The sequence below is a fragment of the Papilio xuthus genome, unplaced genomic scaffold (assembly GCF_000836235.2).
Source record: "Papilio xuthus unplaced genomic scaffold, Pxut_1.1 DF826115.1, whole genome shotgun sequence".
Taxonomy (NCBI): domain Eukaryota; kingdom Metazoa; phylum Arthropoda; class Insecta; order Lepidoptera; family Papilionidae; genus Papilio; species Papilio xuthus.
Genome location: NW_013532534.1, coordinates 1,559,958 through 1,580,637, shown reverse-complemented (window position 1 = coordinate 1,580,637; position 20,680 = coordinate 1,559,958). Strand labels below are relative to the sequence as shown.

Genomic DNA, 20,680 nt, shown 5'->3' with positions numbered 1-20,680 from the left:
CAATATTTTATCAATAGCCCTTACTAATACTTTTATGACGATGAATATTCTAATATGACGTTCCACAAAAAAATCTCTTCAAAATCAATTTTGGTTTTGGCTATTGTTTAGAAAAGCGGAGTTATAAATATACTTGTGAAATTGGGTAATTTTCCAAGAGATTTAGCTGTAAGTCAACAAAAATTCGACATTTTTTCTCTGTGAGAAAATTTATAACAAGTGATATTTAATGAAAATGGACTCTGTGTGTCGATTAAATTGTACAGAATGTGTTGAATAAGAAATATAGTATGATACAATAAAAAAGTAGATACATTTGCATCTGTAAAAACTAACATAAATATGAGTATTAGTTTGCAATTGCAATTTACTGCCATCTAGTAAACATAATTTAAACGAATAATTAGACGAAAAAAAAATTGCATTTTTTGCGGAGCCATTGATATTAGATAAGAAATATGAATAACGACAGCATTCCATTGGTAATTTCTATTAATAATTTGAGTTAAATTCAAAAAATATAAACTAGATTCCGAATATGTGAATGTAATTGTATATTAATTTGATTGTCGAAGAGTAAGTTTGCTAGTAAACAATGACCAGGCGCCGACTTTGAACATGTGCAAGAGTATAATGTAGTTCCGTTGCAAAAAAATAATTGTACGATTTGTTTCGAATAATTCGAATAAAAAATATGGACAATAAACAAACTATATGAAGTGGTCGAAAGTGCAACGGCCGCTGTAGAAAGTGACATCAACCTTGTATAGCTACCTATTTACTTAAGTTAAAACAGAATAGATATTTTTAGTGAGAGTTTTTGTATGAGTTTAATTTTTAAAGGAGGCGTTAGTTAATTATCTAAACTTTTTTACCATATATACATGTACCTTACACTATTGAAACATTTATTGCCCGAGATTGTTTATATACAAAAACAACATTAGTATCTAGGTGTAATTTTAGTTTGCTGAAAATTTTCAAATTGCTTTTAAAAAATAGAAATATAAGGTACATACCATTTTTACTACAACATAAAGGTGTACGGGACTACTTTTCTATTTCTGTAAGGTTTAAACTATCACAACTCTTTTACACAGACACGGCAATCAAAGTTATAAACAACAACACTCTTAAATTATTAAGTAAAAAAAAGAAACACAAAATAAATTTTTATTTCCAGTACGATATCGAAACGAAATACGAAATTGGATCACTTCACACTCACTTTTGACGGATTTAAATAAGAGCCATCTATAATAAATTTATAGCACTAACTATTGGCTCGATCAAATTAAAACAAGACTTGTGAAAGCATAAAATATCGAACTTTAAGAAAAAAATATAAGTTTAAAGTAATAATCCAAGTTCTTTTAGCAGAATATAATCTGTTGACTAAATAAAAATATTTTGTTATCGGTATTTGGCATAGTATTTCTTCATATTTTGCTAAAATGTCGAATCAGTAAAGTGAATCATGAATGAGCCTATTTTAGACGTAGAATCACACCACTTTAACCTTGCATCTGATTGGCGAATTCAGTTCTGTCAAAATATCCCAAACGTAAACAAGGTGCGAAATTATAATTTTTTGGAATGTTGCGATAAATACGATAGTAAATTAATTTAGTTTTGAAAAATTAATCAAAATGGACCAGGAACTACTTCTTACTAACGATGTCTTCAATGCAGACGATATCACTGAATTAGAGGGTAAATAATTTTCATAGTTACTACAATTTCTTTTGAATTACTGAATATGATGTAACTATTGCATGTTTTCAGATTTCCTTAATGGATACGACGGGGATTTTATGTCTAAATTAGAAGAAGAATTATCATTAGTCGATAATAATAGCCCGAGTTTAGATTGGTGTGTTGATAGTGCAAAAATTGAAACTAAACCACAGCAATCTCCACAACCTAAACATAATGGAAATCCATTAGTTTCTCAATACTCACAAACTAGTAAACCGGCACATAATGTGTCACAACCAAAGAGTAGTCCGGTATTGGGTGTATATAGTAGGGATGAAGGATATAATTTGCAACCAGCTAAAAATTCAGCACCTTTGCCTGATGTGACCCAACATAGCCAAGCAAAAATCACTCCACAGCAACCAATGGTTATTCAACAAGTTGTTCAAAGCCCGGTATATGTGAATATTACAAGAGCAAATTTACAACAATTTGCCGATGGCAGAACATCATTTGTTCCTATTGATGGAAGTACACAATTAACTCAAGCAAGTAAAACAAATCAACCTAATCAACCACTTTTGATACCAAGTAATGCAAAAACTGTGACACCATTTATTCTAAACACTCAAGATGCAAACTACTCTCCAGTTATTTTAAGATCTAATATTATTAACCCAGAAACACAAACACTGATGTACACAAGTGAACCAATACAAGGTAATCCTCCTTTAATTATTGTAGACCTTTAAGAATTGTAGCTGTTGCCCTCCACTCTGTCCATGCAAAGTTAAAAAAACTTACTTGTTATGTATCCATTGTGTTCTTCCAGATTAAGTTCTACATCTATGCCAAATTTTGGCGAGATCCATGCAGACTTCAGTTCTGGAGATACCTTGTAACAAATATCCATTCATCCAAATATTCACATTTATAATATTTTTAAGATTGGAAATATAAGTAGCTGATACTCAAAAGTCAACTTAGCTTAAAAATATTTTTTTTGTTTATATATCCAAAAAATATTATTATTCGAGAGAGGTGAGGAACCCACAAAATATAATTTTTGTGGGTCTCTTGCCCTTTGAAAGATTTTAATTTGTCACTCTGTAGTTTCCCAGGTATAGTCATTGTAATTTTAAATCCTTTTGGTGCACAAATGAAAGTAACATTTGTCTTATTTTAGCTACAACTCAAAGCATTTTAACCAATACGAATTCCACCACTGAGAGTAGACCAATACATACATTCTTTGCAAGTAATAACGCTCCAACAGTTCTGACTGGCATCCCTGTAGTTCTTGATGGAGATAAGATTGCCTTGAACCAAGCAAACTTGGGTGTGCCGAAAGTGAAAGAGGTTAAGCGGAGTGCTCATAATGCTATTGAAAGGAGATACAGAACTAGTATTAATGATAGAATAGTTGAATTGAAGAATATGCTTGTTGGAGAAGATGCAAAGGTAAAGTTTAATTAAGTAAAATTATAATTATAAAAGAATGTTGGTAGCTCAGGGGTTAAGCACTTGACTTGCAAGCTGCAGGTCTTGGGTTCAAATCCCGCCATTTAACAATGTGTTTTTAGATTTCCGGTTTACATATGTATATTTATCCAATGTTTTTACGGTGAAGGAAAACATCGTGATGAAACCTGCACATATCTGGGATGAAATTATGTGTGAAGTAAACCAACCTGCACTGGGCAAGCTTGGTTGACTATGACCTAAACACCCCCAGCTTAGGGTAAGCTCCGAGCCCCTTGGTGGAGACTTATAGTGAGCTGATGATGATGATTATAATCATAAAATTATGGCAACTTTTGTTTGCCTGAATGGCTATGGAATTAAGAGGTGTTTCACTAGCTAAAACAGGCTACGCACTTAATGTGCAATAAATGTTTTGACAGGACATCTTAAAAAGAAGTTTTTTGTTTTAGCTAAACAAATCTGCAATATTAAGAAAAACAATAGAATACATCAAGTACTTACAAAATCAGAATACAAGATTGAAATCAGAGAATGCAGCGTTAAAGTTGGCTTGTCAAAAGTCTGGTGTGAAGGAACCAGTTTTCGAAGGAGCGTACACTCCACCACACAGCGATGTTTCTTCACCATACCAGTCACCGCATTCACTTGACAGTGATTCACCATCTTCACCGGAATTCAAGGTAATTTATGTATTTGTTTTTTTTATTTTGATATGGAGCTTCACTCCATGGCTTGTTTTTTCATTAGTTCATTCCAAATTTTTTGAGTAATTTTCAAGAAATTAATTTAATATTTGTACTATGCTATTACTTACTATTTTGTTTATAACGATTTTCAGGTTGAAGATAAATATTCCAAAGTGGTTATCGGAATGGGTGACCACTCTAGGTTAGCACTCTGTGCGTTTATGGTTGGTTTGATTGCTTTCAATCCATTCAGTGCCTTCTTCGGAGCGTTCATGTTTGAATCAACATCAACTGTTTATTCAACGAGAATAGATCAGAGAAGAATATTGTCAGAAGAGAACTTTGGTAAGTTGTTGAACTTTTTTAAAATGACAGAATCTTGTCTAGTGCCAAGGAACTTGCTGGTTTACTGGCAATTCTGTGTTAATTAATATTATTTTAACATTACAAATGCAAATGTTTGGATCAATGGTTGGATGTTTGTATTTAGAATGGCTGTAGGGATCTTGCTGAAATTGGGTAGAGATGTAAAACATTGTCTGGAAGAACACATAGGCAAAAAGTTTTTTTTTTCCGGACGGAGTTGCAAGCAATCAAAAGATGAAAGCAAAAGTTAATTTAACTTATTGCTTACATATAAAATGAAAAAAGACACTTCTAACATTTAATATAGTAACTGGATGTGACAATTCCTATTTTTACATTTTTTTATTTATAATTTTACAGGTTCAGTTGGAATGCCTTGGGGTTCATGGTTCTTCAACAACTTCTTTATATATTTACTGAACTTTGCGGTGCTTGCCTTGTGTCTTATAAAGTTATTGGTATATGGAGATTCTGTTCCGAAATCACAATCTAAAGAAGCAGGCCTGTTTTACAATCACAAACATCAAGCTGATAATTATTTGAAGAAGGTAAGAAACAATGATATATCTTTGTACCCTTATATTTTTGTCTTACTTATTCAAAGGCTTTTAGTGTTTATTTTGAAAGATATACAGACTTACAAAACTCTTTTAAGTTTCTTCTAAGTTTAAAGTCGGTATTAAGGTACTGTATATAAAACAATACTATTGAAATACTCATATGTAAGTAGAGAAATAAATGAGGATTTACAATATACATGTACTAAAACTGTAATGTACTGTAATGTAAATGTACTAAAAAACGACACATTTAGTTCTAAAATGTTGTCAATTGTCACTGTGCATATTTTAAGGTTGCCCTTTCAAATCATTTGGCTTTATTTCTTTGTTCGTGTTAATAAAATTACATACTCTGAATACATTAAATACACTTACTGTGGGTTTCTGAAACCAAAATATCCATTTAAAACAGAAAATTATCTCTGATTTCATTGATAATGACAGGGATGACGATATGTTTTATTGGGGGATTTCGGTCTCAGAAACCCACATTCAGAAATATATCAAGTTTTCATAAAATTAGGGTGATCTAAGTAACGGTCGGTTGGAGCTGCACCGTGCGCTGAGCGTGTGCGGCAAGAGCGTGCAGGCGGGCGGTGCGGGGCGCGCCGGTCTGTCCGCGCTGGCCGCCGCAGCCCTGCGTCAGATGCTGCAGCGACTGCCCTTCGGTGGCTTCCTCGCCAGGCGGGCGGGAGACTTGTGGACTGATAGGTATCACATATATTTTGATTCTAGAAGGTGACAAACGAGCAACATATTCTATATATATAGCTACTCCTATTCAATAAGCTGAAAATTCCCCGTCCTAACTTTTATTTATTGAAATTGTGGGAAGGGGAAGAAAACTAGAATTGCTCTCCAGTACTCACTAAATTTGGTTTCTGTGTGGTCACTTAATGGTCAAAACGGTGGATTGCTCAAAAGTAATTATTATTTTAGCCCTGCAAGAAGAGCGACTCGACATTGGGCTGCTGAAGTAGCGAGTGTTTCAAACCGGCTGGCGCAGTTAGAGATCTTGTCCAGCCACAAGGGGCGCAGCGAGCGCGTGCTGCTGGCGCTGCAGGCCATCAACCTGGCCGAGGTGACCGGCAACAGACAGCTTATGTCCGACACTTATGTCACCGCCGCTTTGGTGTTCAAAGACTATATGCCCAAGATTGGCAATTGGTTGTGCGGGTAAGCGTTTATTTGTATCTAATATTCTCGAGGCAAAATATTTTTAAAGTTAAACTAGCTATTATTTATAATATTTGGTTTATATTTGTATCAGGTACTACTTGAGGTTGTGCGGCACGTGCTCGCAGGCGAGTGCGCAGGCGCAGGTGCGTCTGCGGTGGGCGGGCAGCGCGCGCGGGCAACGGTTCCTGCGCACGCGCCGCTGGAGCTACGAGCGCGCGCCGCACGCGCCGCACGCGCTACTCTCCCGCCTGCCCAGCCCCGCTGACCCGCTCGCATATGCTATGCGGGTAAGTTAATTGCTTCTTCAATTTTAAAAAAACTGTATAACCTATGAACTCAAAATATTCGTTCTTCCTGAGATTGTCTAAAATCAACAAAGTGTGTTTTTGTTCAATGCTTTCTATATGAGATTGTACATTATGACGTCATAACTTTCATATTGAAAAACAAGGTAATTCGAGAATATTTTACTTAAAACCTGCGAGAGAATTTTTTTTTGTTGAAATTTACCTATTTATTTTAGTAGAAATCTTAGTTTAAACGCATTTTACTATGATGTATTTGCAGGCGTATCACGTGGAGGTGCTACAGAAGAGCCTGCAGATGTTGCTGAGCGCGGACGAGCGCAGCAGCACGCGCGATGTCCTTGATCTCGTCAAACTCATACTGGACGACGTCTCCACTGACTCTCCCCAACACACAGGTCCCTGCACTCATATATTGTCATCCCTTACGTTCTCCTTGAAAAAACAGAAACAATGATATGTGTGTATGCCGAAACATTTGCTATCTCAGTTTTCTGAAAGAGAGTAAAAAGGACAGAAATAGGTACAAGAATTTCGACAGCGTGGTGACAATTCCGAACAACTTACGATAAAATTATATACAGTTTTTCACAATTTTGTAATAAAAATTACATCTCACCTTTGCTAAATTTCACATTGGGGTTGAGTGTATGTATGAGGCGTATATTTTGTCTCAGAGAGTCGATGGCACAGTTGTTAAGTGTTTGATCGGAACGAACCGTAATCTAAAACTTCCAGGTTCAATCCCCGCCATGTATCAATGGGTTTTTTCGATTTTCGAATTTCATATGTACATTGTGATGTAACCTGTACATATCTGCTAAGAAATTCAAAGATATATGTAAAGTCAACCAACACGCACTAAGCTAGCTTGCTTGACTATGGCCTCGTTAAATTAGTTAGGCTCTGAACACCTCGGTGGGGACTGACAACGTATGTTTAGGATTATAAATAGTGTAATGTGTAGGTTGCTGGGATCCGGTTATGGAGTGGTGGGCGAACATAGTGGGAGTGGCGGCGACCTGGTTGCTGGGCGAGGGGGCGCGCGCGGCTGAGCTGGCCGACCGCCTGCATCTGCTACCTGAACCCCTCGCCACATGCGAGGACCCCCTGCCAGGGTAACGTAACTTGTGTCTAGCTAATATAAGCACAAAAATATATTTAACTAACAACTAAAAACTATATTTAATCCTACTCCGCTTATTTTGTTTTTAGAACGATGTTTTGTGTAGGCACTTCGTAATGGAAATTTACAGTGATATTGTGAGACGGTGCTGGATCTTGGTTTTTTTGGGGATTCGATTCTCTTGAGGGTTGATTTCAAATAAGAAAAAAAAGTTACATAATATCTTTTTAATCTAGGGATTACAAATATCTTAGACGAATTATGTACAAATATTATGAATATTTTTTTTAGTATTAAATCAAATTATATACCTCATAATTTCTTCTGATAACTCGATTTTTCTAAAATGTCCGTAATTTCCTCGTACATTTTGGACGGAACAGTCGCGGCGTGTGAACTGTTAATATCTAACGTTGAATATAAAATCACCATCACTCATCATTTTTGTGAACAATCGATTGTCTCATTGGAATTTGAAAATAAAACTTATGATCTAATAATCGCTTAGTAATGCTCATTGTTGAGTGGCGGCGCTTCTCACACACGTTGGACTTAGAATTTCTAGTTCGATATTGTTTTATAAACACTCGCATAGTTTATATCTTTGGTTATTAATAACTATTGTCTTTGGTAGTAATAATAAACAGGTGTGTTCTGCAGGGCGCTGCACGCCGCGTACAAAAGCCGTCGCGCCCTGCTCAGCCTCGCGCACTGCTCCGATGACCGTCTCAGGGAGAGGACTTCGCAAACCAATCTCAAGGTGCGTTTATATTTCATTTATAATTATTATCAAGTAATCAAAGATTTTATAGTTTTTTTACTAAGTCTATTGTTATATTGTTTAACATATGTGATGTGAAATAGTGTGATTTTTTATATTCTGTGGTTAGTTTTTCAATGCCAATAACTTTTATTTTATATTTACTTTTATTATAGAACTGTGTGGTTGTAGACTTTCTATTTGTTTAGTGTTTAATACAACACAAATCCCAGATGATATTGAAGAATGAAAATATGTGTGGTTTTATTATGTTAGCTTATATCAAGATTTTCTTGCTGACGGATGTCCAGCGATCCAGTGGTTTCGATCGATGGACTGGAATAATGTGAACTATGTATAATAAAATCTTAGGTGGTAGTGAATGTGTTAATTTACCCCATAATCTTACTTCGAATATTTGGATAGATGTTTGCTAAAAAGTATCTCCAGAACGGCTGCATGGATCTCGATGAAATTTGGCATAGATGTAGAAGATAGTCTGGAAGAACGTATAAGCTACTAATTAAGTTTTTAATATGCGCGGATAGAGTCGCGTGCGATACTAGTAGTTGTATACGTGAGATTTTTTATTATTTTGTATAGATGTGTGATATTGCTGGAGCCCGATTAGCAGATTCATTGGCGTATTATTGCTGCAGAAAACCAACACAACTTATGATGGTAAGACATACTTTTCTTACTATGCTTTAGCAATTTTATTTAGATTTATATACATTTTAAGATTAACAATTTCATTTATTTTATTTTTTATTTTGATAGTTATGTTTATTTTACAGATATATTATTTTTGACAGATTTTTTTTAGCTTGATTGAAGTTGCTTGATGTGGAAGCTAAGAAGCGGCTCGTTGACTATTGCGGGAGTGCATTGTAGTTGCATTGCACTTGTTACCGTTTTTGTGCAATATTACTACAAGGCAATTCTCGCTTTAGTTGCTTTCATCGTTTTGGTACATTATTTTGCTACAATTTTTATTGATTTTTATTTTTGTATTGCATGTTATTTTGCTTTCATTTGCATTTTCATGTTTTTATCTTTTTTAATATCACCCTTGCTAAACATGGAAATCGTTAGAGAAGAGAGAAGAGCATTAGAGTTGTGGATCCTTTACATGAAACAAAATAAAGATATATGATAAGATATATAAGAAAAAGTATAAAGGATACGATAATTTGACGTAATTATTATTGAAGATACTAATGTTAGTTGTAATTTGAAGACCTTCCTAGGTCTTACAATATTGTTAAAGAATTAAGATCAGAATAGGTAATGAAGTTTGCACTGTTAGTTGATGCAAGTACTATGCTGCGACTGGGTGCTGGAGGTGCGCGCGGCGGTATGGGAGGCGGGGGCGGGGGGCGCGGGCGCGGGGCAGGCCGCTCCTCCCGCGTCGCACGCGCAGCTGCAGGCCTTCCAGAGAGATCTGCACTCGCTCAGGAGGCTGTCGCAGAGTTTACCGGTCAGTTGTCACCTCCTTTTCCATGTATTCCTATAAAATTCGCCTTTGCATCTTTGGTTTCTAAAATGGTTTCAAAAATTACAAAAATGTTGGACAATTAAGAATCGAAATTCTCGTTGCATTCAAAGTGCGACATTATTGGTTCGGTTTTTAATATGTTTGTGTTGGTTTCAACGCGCAGTGGGTGACGTCGCGCGTGTTCCTGCAGTCAGCAGTGTGTCGTATGATGGCGGGCGCTGCGCCGCGTCGTACGCAGCAGCTGCTCGATGGCAGCCTGCGTCCCAGGTTCAATCGCTCCTCCATTATATGCGGAAAAGGTAAACTCATTTGCTTTGTTTGGTTCGGGTGCTAAGCACTTGACTTGCAATCTGCAAGTCTTGGGTTCGAATCTCGCCATGTACCAATGTGTTTTTCGATTTTTGGTTTCCATATATACATTTATCCGATGTTCTTACGGTGAAGGAAAACATCGTGATGCAACTTGCACATCTCTGCGATGAAATTCAAAAATATGTGTGAAGTCCACTAACCCGCACTGGGCCTGCGTGAATGACTATGGTCTAGTCACCCCTAACATAGGATAGGCTCTCGGCCTCTGTGAGGACGTATAGTGCGCTGATAATCTAACTTTGTCTTGCATTTAAAATTAGAAGAATTTGATATACAACTGTACTGTAGAGCGCGCGCTGGAGGGGGGCAGCGGGGAGGGTGAGCGCGCGGTGGCGCTGTACATGGCGTGCAAGCACCTGCCGGCCGGCGTGCTGGCGGCGCCGGGCGAGCGCGCTGGCATGCTGGCCCAGGCAGCCGCCAGTCTGCAGCGCGTCGGACACCGCAGCCGCCTGCCGCACTGCTACCACCTCATGAAGTCCCTCGGCACGCTGCCCGCCGCGCACTGACACAAACATCTAGCACCTGCTTCAAAATATAAATTGAGCTGAACTATTTTTGAATGACAGGCCAGGTTTTTTTATATTCTTGGTCAGGCTGCTACTACGTAATAAACTGTGCCTCTGATTCTACAAGTTTTACAAGTCTTTGACCGCTATTATAATCAGTAAAACTTTTATTATAGAATTAGATAGATGAAACCGATTTGAAAATTTATATTCTGTGATTAATAGGAATAAGTTTAATACATATGTTAAAAGCTTTTGGGGGTTGTAAAATAAATAATATAGCTAGAAATCTATTAATAATTCGCAATAAATACGATTGGCAAAGTAATTAATAAAATATTAAGTGCAATAATAATAAAAGTTTTACTTAGCCCAAAAATCCCATTTCTGTATTAAGCCTTACTTTATAAAAGTAACCTTAGCCTTATTAACCATTGATTTATTTTGACCTACTTGTATGGGTTTGCAACTATAATAAATATTTTTATAAAGGCAGTATAGCAAACTTTTCGCAAAAAAAAAACCTTTTACCACCCCCCTCCCACCACACTATGCTGCTGCACAGTAGAAGTAATGCAATTGTTGAATATATTTTTTAGGTTTTAATTCAGAAGTATCAGTAATATTAGGCAACCGTTTTAATTATTAGTCACAATAAAGTAATATTCTAATATCACTAGTAATTAATGAATGTTATAATTATTTTAAATAAGTGCCTTACAATTGTGAATTGAAATACTTATGATATAATAAATTAAAATAGTTTATGCATTAGATAATTTGTATCCCATATTATTAATGTGTACAATTACTTTGTAAATTACATAATATGTTTAAATATAGATGTAGTCAGAGATTATAGTTTTTAAATACACCTTTAGATTTTATCAACAATAATCATTTAATTGTTTTTATATAACCATAAATAATTTTTCTTGTATTCCCCATTCTTTCATTTCATTTTCTTTTCATTTTCTTGTATTCTTGAATTATCCCCAACGCATGCAATCGCTTTGAAATGGCTTGACGGGTAACTCCTAATTCTGCAGCAAGCTTTTCTTGAGTTTGGCACGAATCCTCATCGAGCAATGCCTCCAATTCAGCGTCTTTGAAGGTTTTGGGTCTTCCTTCACGTGGACGGTCGTCAATATCAAAATCACCGTCTTTGAAGCGACGGAACCAATCACGGCATGTTGTTACGCTTAGAGCATCGTTTCCGTACACTTCTTGAAGCTCTCGATGCGCTTGAGCTGCCGTTTTTTTCGAATGAAAAAAGAAAATCAACACTTCCCGCAAATGACGATTGTTTGGCACGAAATTCGACATTTTTACTTGACCAGAAATATATAATGCGAAAACAAAATCACTCATGTGTCGCAACGGTTTGTTTACCATTTGTCTAAGCTTGGTTCCTGACGTTTTGGATACATATCCAAAACGTCATGAACCAAGACCGCTGTTTGTCAATAGATGACATCATCTATTGACAAACAGCGAGAACTTAGTTGCGCACCTAATATAAAATTTGTATTTATGATGCCTGACGTAATTATAAGCTAATGGAGTTGAAATAAATATTATCTAATCAAAATCATGACTGTAATTTATAAAATAGAATAAGCAGTAATAAAAATAATTTTCTTTAACACAATCTTGTATGATTTTACATTTTGCCACTTCATAAGTAATTTATAGGTCGTAATTTTGATCTGGTGGAAGTGAAATGGAAGAATGAATCCATAGAATCAATTGGCACAACGGGAAACCCCCAGTGCTTTTAAGTTTTTTGATGATTCCACTGTTAACATAGCTTAAAGCACTCGTTGCTAGGCCATAAAAAAACGTGTTAACTGGTTAAAACTAGTGAAAACTCGGGATTGTCAAAGAATATGACATTTCCGGCTCATTCATAAATATCTTTAATTATTTGCCATTTTCGGAAATTTATATTCAGATTCGAGATATATGAATTTCGTTATTTTTTATGATAAACGACAATAGTTTTAGAAGATTACCTACTTAATAGTCGACTTACCACAAAGTGCAATACAGTAAGATATCAACGGTAAAACACATCACAATGGTAAGTTCAGTAAATCGTTTATTGATTATATTTGTCTGAAATATAGTGAGATATTCTCCATTTTAAATAAAATTATTCTCTTTGCTATATTTTGGTGTCGCATTTTTATTTACAAAATAACAGAATGTGGAATTAATTAAAAAATATTTGCTTTTACATTATAGACATCGACAGTGAATAATGCACAGAAGAAAAGTATGAACTCAAATAATACCACACCGGGTGGAGTACGTAAAAAGTCAGGACCTAAGTTTGAATTGACTGAGGAACAGCGTCGTGATATAAAAGAAGCATTTGACTTGTTTGATACTGAAAACACAGGAAAAATTGATACGAAAGAATTGAAAGTGGCTATCAGAGCTCTTGGTTTTGAGCCAAAGAAAGAAGAAATTAAAAAGATGATTGCAGAAATAGATAAGGGTGATGGGAAAATCGCATTTGAAGATTTTCTTGATGTGATGACTGTAAAAATGGCTGAAAAAGATACTAAGGAGGAAATTATGAAAGCTTTTAAGCTCTTTGATGATGATGAAACTGGTGAGATAACTATTTCATTGTTGATTCATTCAAAACCTAATAATTTATTATATTCAAAAACTAAATAATTTGTCTTGTTAAGCTTTTATACTCTAAACAGAAATTTGTAAATTGGCATTTATTTTTTTAAGTTTATTTTTATTAGAATAATAATTTTATTTCAGGCAAGATATCCTTTAAGAACTTGAAGAGAGTTGCAAAGGAGCTTGGTGAGAATTTGACAGATGAAGAGCTCCATGAGATGATTGATGAAGCGGACAGAGACGGGGATGGTGAAATTAATCAGGAAGAGTTTTTAAGAATAATGAAAAAAACTAGTTTGTATTAATAATTGAATTATTTTTTCATAGTTTTTAACACTAGTACAAATAAGTAAAGCCTACTTGATCTATAGATCATAAATCTCAAATACAAAAAAAATTGTGTAAAATGTGTAGTTAAGGTTCTTTCTGTTTTAAAGTATTACTGTAATACATCTTAAAGATTGAGTATTTTATGCTGTGTTTTTTCTTCAAACATGAACAATGTTGTATATTTGTAGTTTGTATTGCAGGGCAGGAGTCTATTTGTTTTTATACAAATTTCTTTATCAAGAATTAAATGAACACTAAAAATTTATGACCAAAGTTACATAAAATTATGATTATATGCAACCACAATTGTCTATGTAGAAAACACATATAACCTAGTTAAAACATTAATCTTTCGTAATTGCCTGTAGGCATGGATAGTATCAAGAAATTTAAAAATAATATGCTTTATTCCATTGTTTGTGTGCTTGATTGTTCCTTGTATGTCATTGCAAAAATTTTTACCCTGACTGTTGACTATGATATGGTATGATGCAAATATCTAAAACCTATTTTTATATAACATTTGTGCTTTTTGCCCTGTTTAGCGCACAAATAATAGATTATAAATTCACTTACACACTAATTATATTATAAGAAGTTGAGAAATCTGTTGCAAAACTATGTACAGTCTGTGATAAATGTATTCATTTTCTTTGTATTTTGTAAGCAACAATACAGCTTTTGAAGCATCTAGTCACATTCCAGTTTATTTTAGTCATTGGTCAAATAATAATTCAAATCATAAATAAAATCTTAATAATCTGCGATAAGAATTAGTAAGTAGCACAACACATTGTCTACATCTAAAGTTTCTAGTAGATTTTAAGTTTTACTTTAAGCTAATTACTGGCATTCAATAAATTTCACTTAAATTATTACTAAAAAAGTTTTTTGTATGTTCTATTGGAATGTATTAAATAAATTATTGAAGTATATTATTGTTTTTAATTTTAAAAACGTTAAGGAGTGAAAATTGCCAATAATTGAGGATTGACAAATTGGATTTCAAGAATATTAATAAAATGATTATGCCTTAAGGTAGACTGAAAGGATTGAATTAAATTGTTATTGTTTTATTTTAATAAGTAAAACATCATTATTAGAAAATGTTTATTTTACAGTACAAAAACAGGAACATATAAAATGATTGAGATTTACCCTTATAATTTATAATAGTATCATATAAAAACTTAAGCAGATCTTTCCACCACAGTACCTTCTGGTTGCCCAAAATAAGCTTTAGAACACATTTTTACAAAAAGACCAATTTCTACAACCCCGGGTATCATTTTTACAAATGCACTAACATCCTCCCAATCCAGATCTTGATTTGTGAACATCCAATCTAAAATGAAGTTGCCATTATCTGTGACAACTGGTCCAGCTTTTGCTATGGCAGCCCGTAACTTTATTTCTCCACCATACTTTTGTGTTATTTTGTTTCTAATTGGAACATAAGCCATAGGTATTACTTCTATAGGTATTCCCTTCTTATATCTATCACCCAGTCTTTGAGAGTCTTTGGTGTAATCAGCTATGACTACAAGTTTCTTTGAACAGGAAGCAACGATTTTCTCTTGTAACAAACATCCTCCGCCGCCCTTTATCAAGGTCATGTTCGAATCGACTTCATCTGCGCCATCAATTGTAACATCTATCACAGGATTTGTATCGAGTTCTCCGAGTGTCAGATTATGTTTTATAATGAGTTGTTTAGCTTGGAACGAAGTTGGTATACATACAACCTTAAGGTTTTCGAGTTCAACTCTTTCCGCAAGTCGTTGCACTGCATACACAACAGTCGAACCACTACCAACACCAAAGATGCAGTCACTTTTCACAAATTCATCCACAGCTTGGAATGCAGCCACTTGTTTTGCTTTTTCTAAAGACATTTCGGCTGTGACAACCGACCGGTAACGAAATAGCAATAGCTCTGTGAGCCTGATGCACCTTGTGAATCCGATTGCTCTGCACCTAAATAACATTCATTACATCTATTTATAGTACTCTTAATTTAAACTTAACGATATATGTTTACAGAGAAGTATTCGGCTTGGCTTTTGGCTTCGAGTTTCGATTTCGGTAAAACTTTTGTAGGTTATCGACTTTTAGAATAGATTAAAAATATTTCATAAAGTCAAAGTGGTACGAGTGGTACAAACATAGAGCATGTAATATTAAGTATTGAATCGTCGATAAAATTTAAATCAAGCAAGAAAAGTGTTTAGGTGTTTAAATATTTGTGTTCCGTATGAGGGTACTTTTAAAATAACAAATAGGCACTCTTTCAAATATTGAATAATTACGTATTTATAATACATCATGTCAACTTACTTTTAGAGGCCTTATTTTTTCGCTACACGTCGCATCATAGATACACTCAATTCATTAGTATTCTTTCATGTTATATTTTATAAACGTTATCAAGTTATCAAGAATGTAACTTAAGTGTCAGCATAATCAGTTTTTTAATAAAATTGTACAAACTACCTATTGGAAATTTTACAATTAACTATAGGTGAATATGAATGTGATTTAATATCCCGTATCCTGTAATTGATGATCAAGAGTAGGTTAGTACTTAAATTAGAAAACTAAATTTATTCATACCTTTCATTCCTGATGTTTTAAATGCGCGTAGTAACTTTTGTAGAGCTTTTTTGTGAACACATTAATTCTCTGCAGATTTACTATGGTTTTTGACCAGCAATGATTAATAATAAGGGAGTTATATAATTTTAACAATAATTATTCACATATATTAAGTTCTTCTGACAGTTGATTTAAGTTTTGAATCATTGTACTTTGATCGTGAAGTAGTTTTCGAACAATGGATAAATGTAATGATAAATCAAAAGGTTCCGGTTCTTTTTTACGTTTACAAAGCGTTGATAGATTTTCTTCGGAAGCATTTTTCTGAAAATTTTTCACTGCACTTCCAGTAAGTACTACTGGTGTATTTGTGATAAGACTATTTTCATTGTATTTTATGCGTTGCAACATCATATTCTGATAACGTAAACTTTTAACTTCATGTGTAACATTCTTATAATCGCTTTCCAAAATTTTCAACTTGTTATAATAGAAGCGCGATTTTTGTTCTAATTGTTCACATCTTTGCATCTCATTTTGGTAATCGGCATAATACTGACCACAATAAAATATTATCGTTTTTAATTTATTAAAAACGCTTACATCTTCAACAGGTTGATTACGAAGATTCTGTAATTTTTCATAACCCAAGTTAATCCAGCTATTTAGATTGTCGATTTTATTGTAAACCTTTAAGTTTTCCTTGGTTAGGTCTTCAATAATTTGCTTCAATTTTGTATTGTCTTGAATAACTTTTTCAGAATTGTTTTCAATAGTTTCAACAAGTGTTTTCATTTTATCAGATTCTCTAGCCTTAGCCGACATAACGGTACTTGCTACAACTACAAAAATAAATTGGAAAAATTAACCAAAGATATTAATGTTCAATGTCATTTGTTACAAACTATTGTATAAATGTTTTTGTTGTACTAACAGCAAGCAGTTTTGATTTTTTCGTTCAATTTTTTCATCTTCTTCCTCTTAGATTTTAAATTTTCTTTGCATTGTTTAACTATCTCAAATACGTTACATTCAGCTTTAGAATCTTGATCTTTGAAATGGAATCTGGAAAGTTCTTAGATATAGATAAAGTAGACCGGAGAGGAAGTTCCAGAATAGGAGTGAAATCTTTAAGACTGGAATACTTCCATGATCTGATTAGCGATTGCCCGAAACTTCGTCAGTGTAGAATAAAAAAGGCCTATAATATGCCTGGGTACATTAGCTACCTTCCCAGTCAAAGTTCTTTTAAAAAAGGTCCAGCCGTTCTGGAGATTACCCGGAACAAACACGGTCTTCCAGAAAGACATACAGACGAAACGTGTATTATATGCGATTTTTTTTCTCGATATACAGATAAACAGACATATTATTAATTTTTATCGATAAAGGTTGTAGAGACCTGGTTAAAGTCGCCGATGGACCGTTTCATGTGGCGCCTTATTGAAAATACAAGGGCAATCGACTAAAAACAACGAAGCAAGGGGAAATATAACAAACTTAAACTTAGTTCTTGCAAAAATATACCTTTGAAGTTCTCTTGTAATAGAAGACAATGATTGTCGCATTATATTGTTGTCAACGATTTCAATATCATCATTAGGAACGAACTGCACACATTTCTCTTCATTTGACATATCAATTTTGGAAATATCAATTAATTCAGCAAAAATTTTATCATATGTAAAACAAATTATAATTAAAAATACTGGTGTCAAATGATCTTTGACACTTTTAAAGAGACGAAACAACAACAATTGATTTTAATAAAAAAGGTTGCATTAAAAAACAAAATGGAAAAATTAACTTCCCCTTAATTCTTATCTCATTTTAACGCAACATGTTTTTAAACTTAATATTCTGACCCGGTTTTCTTCGTCATACTGGGTTGGTGTTATCATAATTAAATTATAAAAAAGGTCAATAAGACCCTACAATTTGGAGATTGTGATTATTTGACATAACACAAATAATGACAAGACAATCTAGAGATGTACAGGCCAAGACATTGAGGGTTTTATTTCAGTAAGTTGCTTTTGTAAAAGCTCTTTCCTAGACTTACATAATAATTAATTACGCATATGTATAAAATGATAGGTATACAAGATTAAATGCACTTAATTTTTATTTAATGAAGGTCTTGTTCATCCCTACTCATTAAATTAAGCCGAAACAAAATGTAATCCTTTTATATAAACGTGATAGAAATGCGAGGAACAATAAAAATAGTTTACATGACCTTTACTATTTCACTCTGCTGGTAATAAACGTAGACCTATCTAAAGTTACGAGCATGCTATATTCAGTTGCGCCAGCCAATTTTCCGCCAAACGCCGGCCGGCGATCTGCTATTTCGTTTGTTCACGAGACAACTGCTCCGTGTGGTAACCATTTCACGCTCGATTTCTGTCCCGCCACTAAAAGTACGACGTAAATCTATATGCATTATGTTGCTACGAAAAAAGAAATCTTAGTAAACATTTTCTACAGTATTGAATGTAGAATATTGCATAGGTTATTAGGTTAATATGATGTTTAAGCAATTTGTGATTGGTTAACTTTATATTGGATTTTGTACACATAGTGCAGGGACCCTGTTTTAATCCAGTAATATCAAACAATTAATATGATAATAGAACATTAAAACAGCGTGATGAATGAAAATGATTCGCCGATATATTCTAAAAGGATCCCGATCTTCTTACTTAGCCGTTATCCGCACGGTCGGTTTATTTCAATTTCCTTCATAAAAGACGCTATTCTCGGATTTGAAGTAGATTTATCATGGTCGGATAAAGCGGGCACTTTTTGTGCTTTTCTTGCGCCTGGATCTGACCCGAGATCTGTCCACTTAATGTGAATAATGGTGTGCGATGGAAAACGAATGCGGACATGAACACAAAAGACAACAATACCGAGCGATTTTCAAGATTTGATACAGGCTTCGGTGAGATAACAATCCATTGCGTGCCTGCTCGGGGGAAATGCTTCAGACTATTATACCATCATACAATCTAATAACACAACATTACAAGTGTGTGACATCTAATTGTTAATGATTAAGTTTGACTTTAACCGATCTCTAAAACATGTCAAGGTACCAACCATCTAATTATGACATCTAAAAAAAATAAAGCTTGAAATAGAAACGAGCGAGAAATACAAGATTAGTAATACTTGCAACAAAATATTCAGAGCATGGACGCATCTAGATAGATATTTAATACTCACCTTCCTATAGGAATCGAGATCAAGACGATATCCGTGGAATGCGAGACGGCCAGAGATAATCGATTTGTGAAGAAGCTTGGAGCGGCACGAGGGCTGCATTCTGGACGCAAGTGATGTATCCCAGCTAATATAATCACTAACTACTCGCCCATATAACTACTCATTCGGATTAACTCGCTGGATAACTCAATTACGGGCCGCACTACATAATGCTGGCAATATATCGTGTATCGGTTTACGTATTTCTCTTGTCTGGACCGCAATCGACAAAGGGTAATACGGTTCACTCCACGTGTATTGTTTCGTAATTTCGCAGAGGAAAGTAAATTGCCGCGTAATTTTCATGTTGTAATTTTTGCTAGAAATGAACTGGAAAGTTACATGAAATTTTCTTAAATTTTTTTAAATACTAGTTGTGCCTTACGACTTCTCCTACGTAAAGTTACAAACTTTCACGCCAAATTAGACACGAAGATTATTAAGAAATAAAATTATGGTTATATTGAAGTTATGTTAGACTAGCTGTCGCCCACGACTCTGTCCGCGAGTAATTAAAAAAAAACCTAACAGGCAGCCTATGTGTTCTTCCAGACTAAGATCTATATGTACCAAATTTCATATAGATCCGTTCAGTCGTTTTGGAGATAAATTCAAACAAACATCCATCCAAAAATAACGAAAAGTTACCTATATTTAGTGTTATTACTCGTTGTAGGTTGTAAAGGTAGCCGGTATCCAGTTCGGACACGCGTAAATAGTTAAATCTACTACTCTAATACAATTTGTAGTAAACCATGATCCCGACGCTAAGGTCGCATTATCGGATTGGAAAAAAACTGTTCGTACACAATTAGCGCAGGTTGAAAATGTAACTTAATCAATGGGCTTAAAGTTTGTATTTGTGTGCGTTGCTAGAAGTGAGTAAGAGGGCGAGTTTTACAATGTTCATGTGACGGCAGAACCTTTTTGTTGAATCTTTTGTGTTGGGAATCCGCGATGCCCCCGGGGCCGTGGGGCACGATTTCCATTACACGAGAGAGTTTTTCGAAGTTTCTTTTTAAAATCTTGCAGTGCATTTAATTATAATCTTTTTACATCACTCTCTTTATAGCTGTCGCTTTTGTTTCAAATCGGAACACAAAAGCTGGTATTTATTACAGCCAAGTAAATCAGCACAAGTAAAATCTGATAAAAAAGTAAGACAGTATAAAATATTTTTTAAATATTACGAATAATACACTATCAAAAATCATTTGGGTATTTTATTAGTATATTAAAAAATATATATTACAACTTTCTAACACAAACAACCTGCAAATCTACGATGAAATAGTCATGAT

The 20,680-nt window shown here is 34.4% G+C and overlaps 5 protein-coding genes and 1 long non-coding RNA gene across 8 annotated transcripts in view; 2 read left to right on the top strand and 4 right to left on the bottom strand.

The window, feature by feature from the left end:
• The window catches only part of Urod (uroporphyrinogen decarboxylase), a 67,208-nt gene extending 66,024 nt beyond the window's left edge, over positions 1-1,184 (bottom strand). Inside the window, exon 1 of one of the 2 annotated variants that reach the window (XM_013319830.1) lies at positions 1,020-1,184. Coding sequence is in view for 1 of the 2 variants with exons in the window: in XM_013319832.1 (XP_013175286.1) it covers positions 1,020-1,022 (3 nt within the window). In the remaining variant the exon portion in view is untranslated. The remainder of the gene's footprint in view (positions 1-1,019) is intronic. The other variant, XM_013319832.1, reaches the window with a different exon arrangement.
• Positions 1,185-1,529: 345 nt separating this feature from the next.
• On the top strand, positions 1,530-11,314 carry SREBP (Sterol regulatory element binding protein). The gene is made up of 16 exons (XM_013319818.1): positions 1,530-1,713; positions 1,786-2,418; positions 2,885-3,159; positions 3,633-3,863; positions 4,022-4,214; positions 4,596-4,783; positions 5,319-5,506; positions 5,735-5,971; positions 6,066-6,261; positions 6,542-6,677; positions 7,247-7,397; positions 8,066-8,165; positions 8,769-8,846; positions 9,475-9,645; positions 9,827-9,962; positions 10,324-11,314. Exons 1-16 carry the CDS (start codon positions 1,650-1,652, stop codon positions 10,539-10,541), a joined length of 3,195 nt encoding a protein of 1,064 aa, XP_013175272.1. The 5' UTR covers positions 1,530-1,649; the 3' UTR covers positions 10,542-11,314.
• Positions 11,315-12,472: 1,158 nt separating this feature from the next.
• LOC106123285 (caltractin-like) lies at positions 12,473-14,403 on the top strand. Its single transcript, NM_001311878.1, is given in 3 exon segments — positions 12,473-12,624; positions 12,789-13,161; positions 13,326-14,403. Coding segments are annotated over 3 exon segments (540 nt in total). The 5' UTR covers positions 12,473-12,621; the 3' UTR covers positions 13,490-14,403.
• Positions 14,404-14,622: 219 nt separating this feature from the next.
• Positions 14,623-15,679, bottom strand: Rpi (Ribose-5-phosphate isomerase). The gene has a single exon (XM_013319980.1). It carries the CDS (start codon positions 15,500-15,502, stop codon positions 14,705-14,707), a length of 798 nt encoding a protein of 265 aa, XP_013175434.1. The 5' UTR covers positions 15,503-15,679; the 3' UTR covers positions 14,623-14,704.
• LOC106123573 (uncharacterized) lies at positions 15,402-17,821 on the bottom strand. Of its 2 annotated transcripts, XM_013319979.1 has the most exons (5): positions 17,637-17,821; positions 17,044-17,174; positions 16,128-16,951; positions 15,852-16,007; positions 15,402-15,491 (listed from the first exon to the last, which is right to left on the bottom strand). In XM_013319979.1, exons 1-3 carry the CDS (start codon positions 17,744-17,746, stop codon positions 16,266-16,268), a joined length of 927 nt encoding a protein of 308 aa, XP_013175433.1. In that variant the 5' UTR covers positions 17,747-17,821; the 3' UTR covers positions 15,402-15,491; positions 15,852-16,007; positions 16,128-16,265. The 2 variants fall into 2 exon arrangements, with proteins under 2 accessions (XP_013175433.1, XP_013175432.1); XM_013319978.1 differs by lacking the exon at positions 15,852-16,007 and having other exon boundaries at positions 15,404-15,491.
• Positions 17,822-18,162: 341 nt separating this feature from the next.
• Positions 18,163-19,650, bottom strand: LOC106123577 (uncharacterized). Its single transcript, XR_001228172.1, has 3 exons — positions 19,341-19,650; positions 19,215-19,230; positions 18,163-18,526 (listed from the first exon to the last, which is right to left on the bottom strand). It is a non-coding gene; the product is annotated as an uncharacterized LOC106123577 (long non-coding RNA).
• Positions 19,651-20,680: the final 1,030 nt, after the last annotated feature.

What these genes read in the sequence shown, in the direction of transcription:
- SREBP (XM_013319818.1), top strand. Translation starts at nt 1,650, where the DNA reads ATGGACCAGGAACTACTTCTTACTAACGATGTCTTCAATGCAGACGAT. An exon ending in ATTGGCAATTGGTTGTGCGG is followed by an intron (nt 5,972 to 6,065) that starts GTAAGCGTTTAT and finishes TATTTGTATCAG; the next exon opens with GTACTACTTGAGGTTGTGCG. An exon ending in TGACTCTCCCCAACACACAG is followed by an intron (nt 6,678 to 7,246) that starts GTCCCTGCACTC and finishes TGTAATGTGTAG; the next exon opens with GTTGCTGGGATCCGGTTATG.
- Rpi (XM_013319980.1), bottom strand. Translation starts at nt 15,502, where the DNA reads ATGTTATTTAGGTGCAGAGCAATCGGATTCACAAGGTGCATCAGGCTC.
- LOC106123573 (XM_013319979.1), bottom strand. Translation starts at nt 17,746, where the DNA reads ATGTCAAATGAAGAGAAATGTGTGCAGTTCGTTCCTAATGATGATATT. An exon ending in ATTACAAGAGAACTTCAAAG is followed by an intron (nt 17,175 to 17,636) that starts GTATATTTTTGC and finishes AGAACTTTCCAG; the next exon opens with ATTCCATTTCAAAGATCAAG. An exon ending in AAAAATCAAAACTGCTTGCT is followed by an intron (nt 16,952 to 17,043) that starts GTTAGTACAACA and finishes TTATTTTTGTAG; the next exon opens with TTGTAGCAAGTACCGTTATG.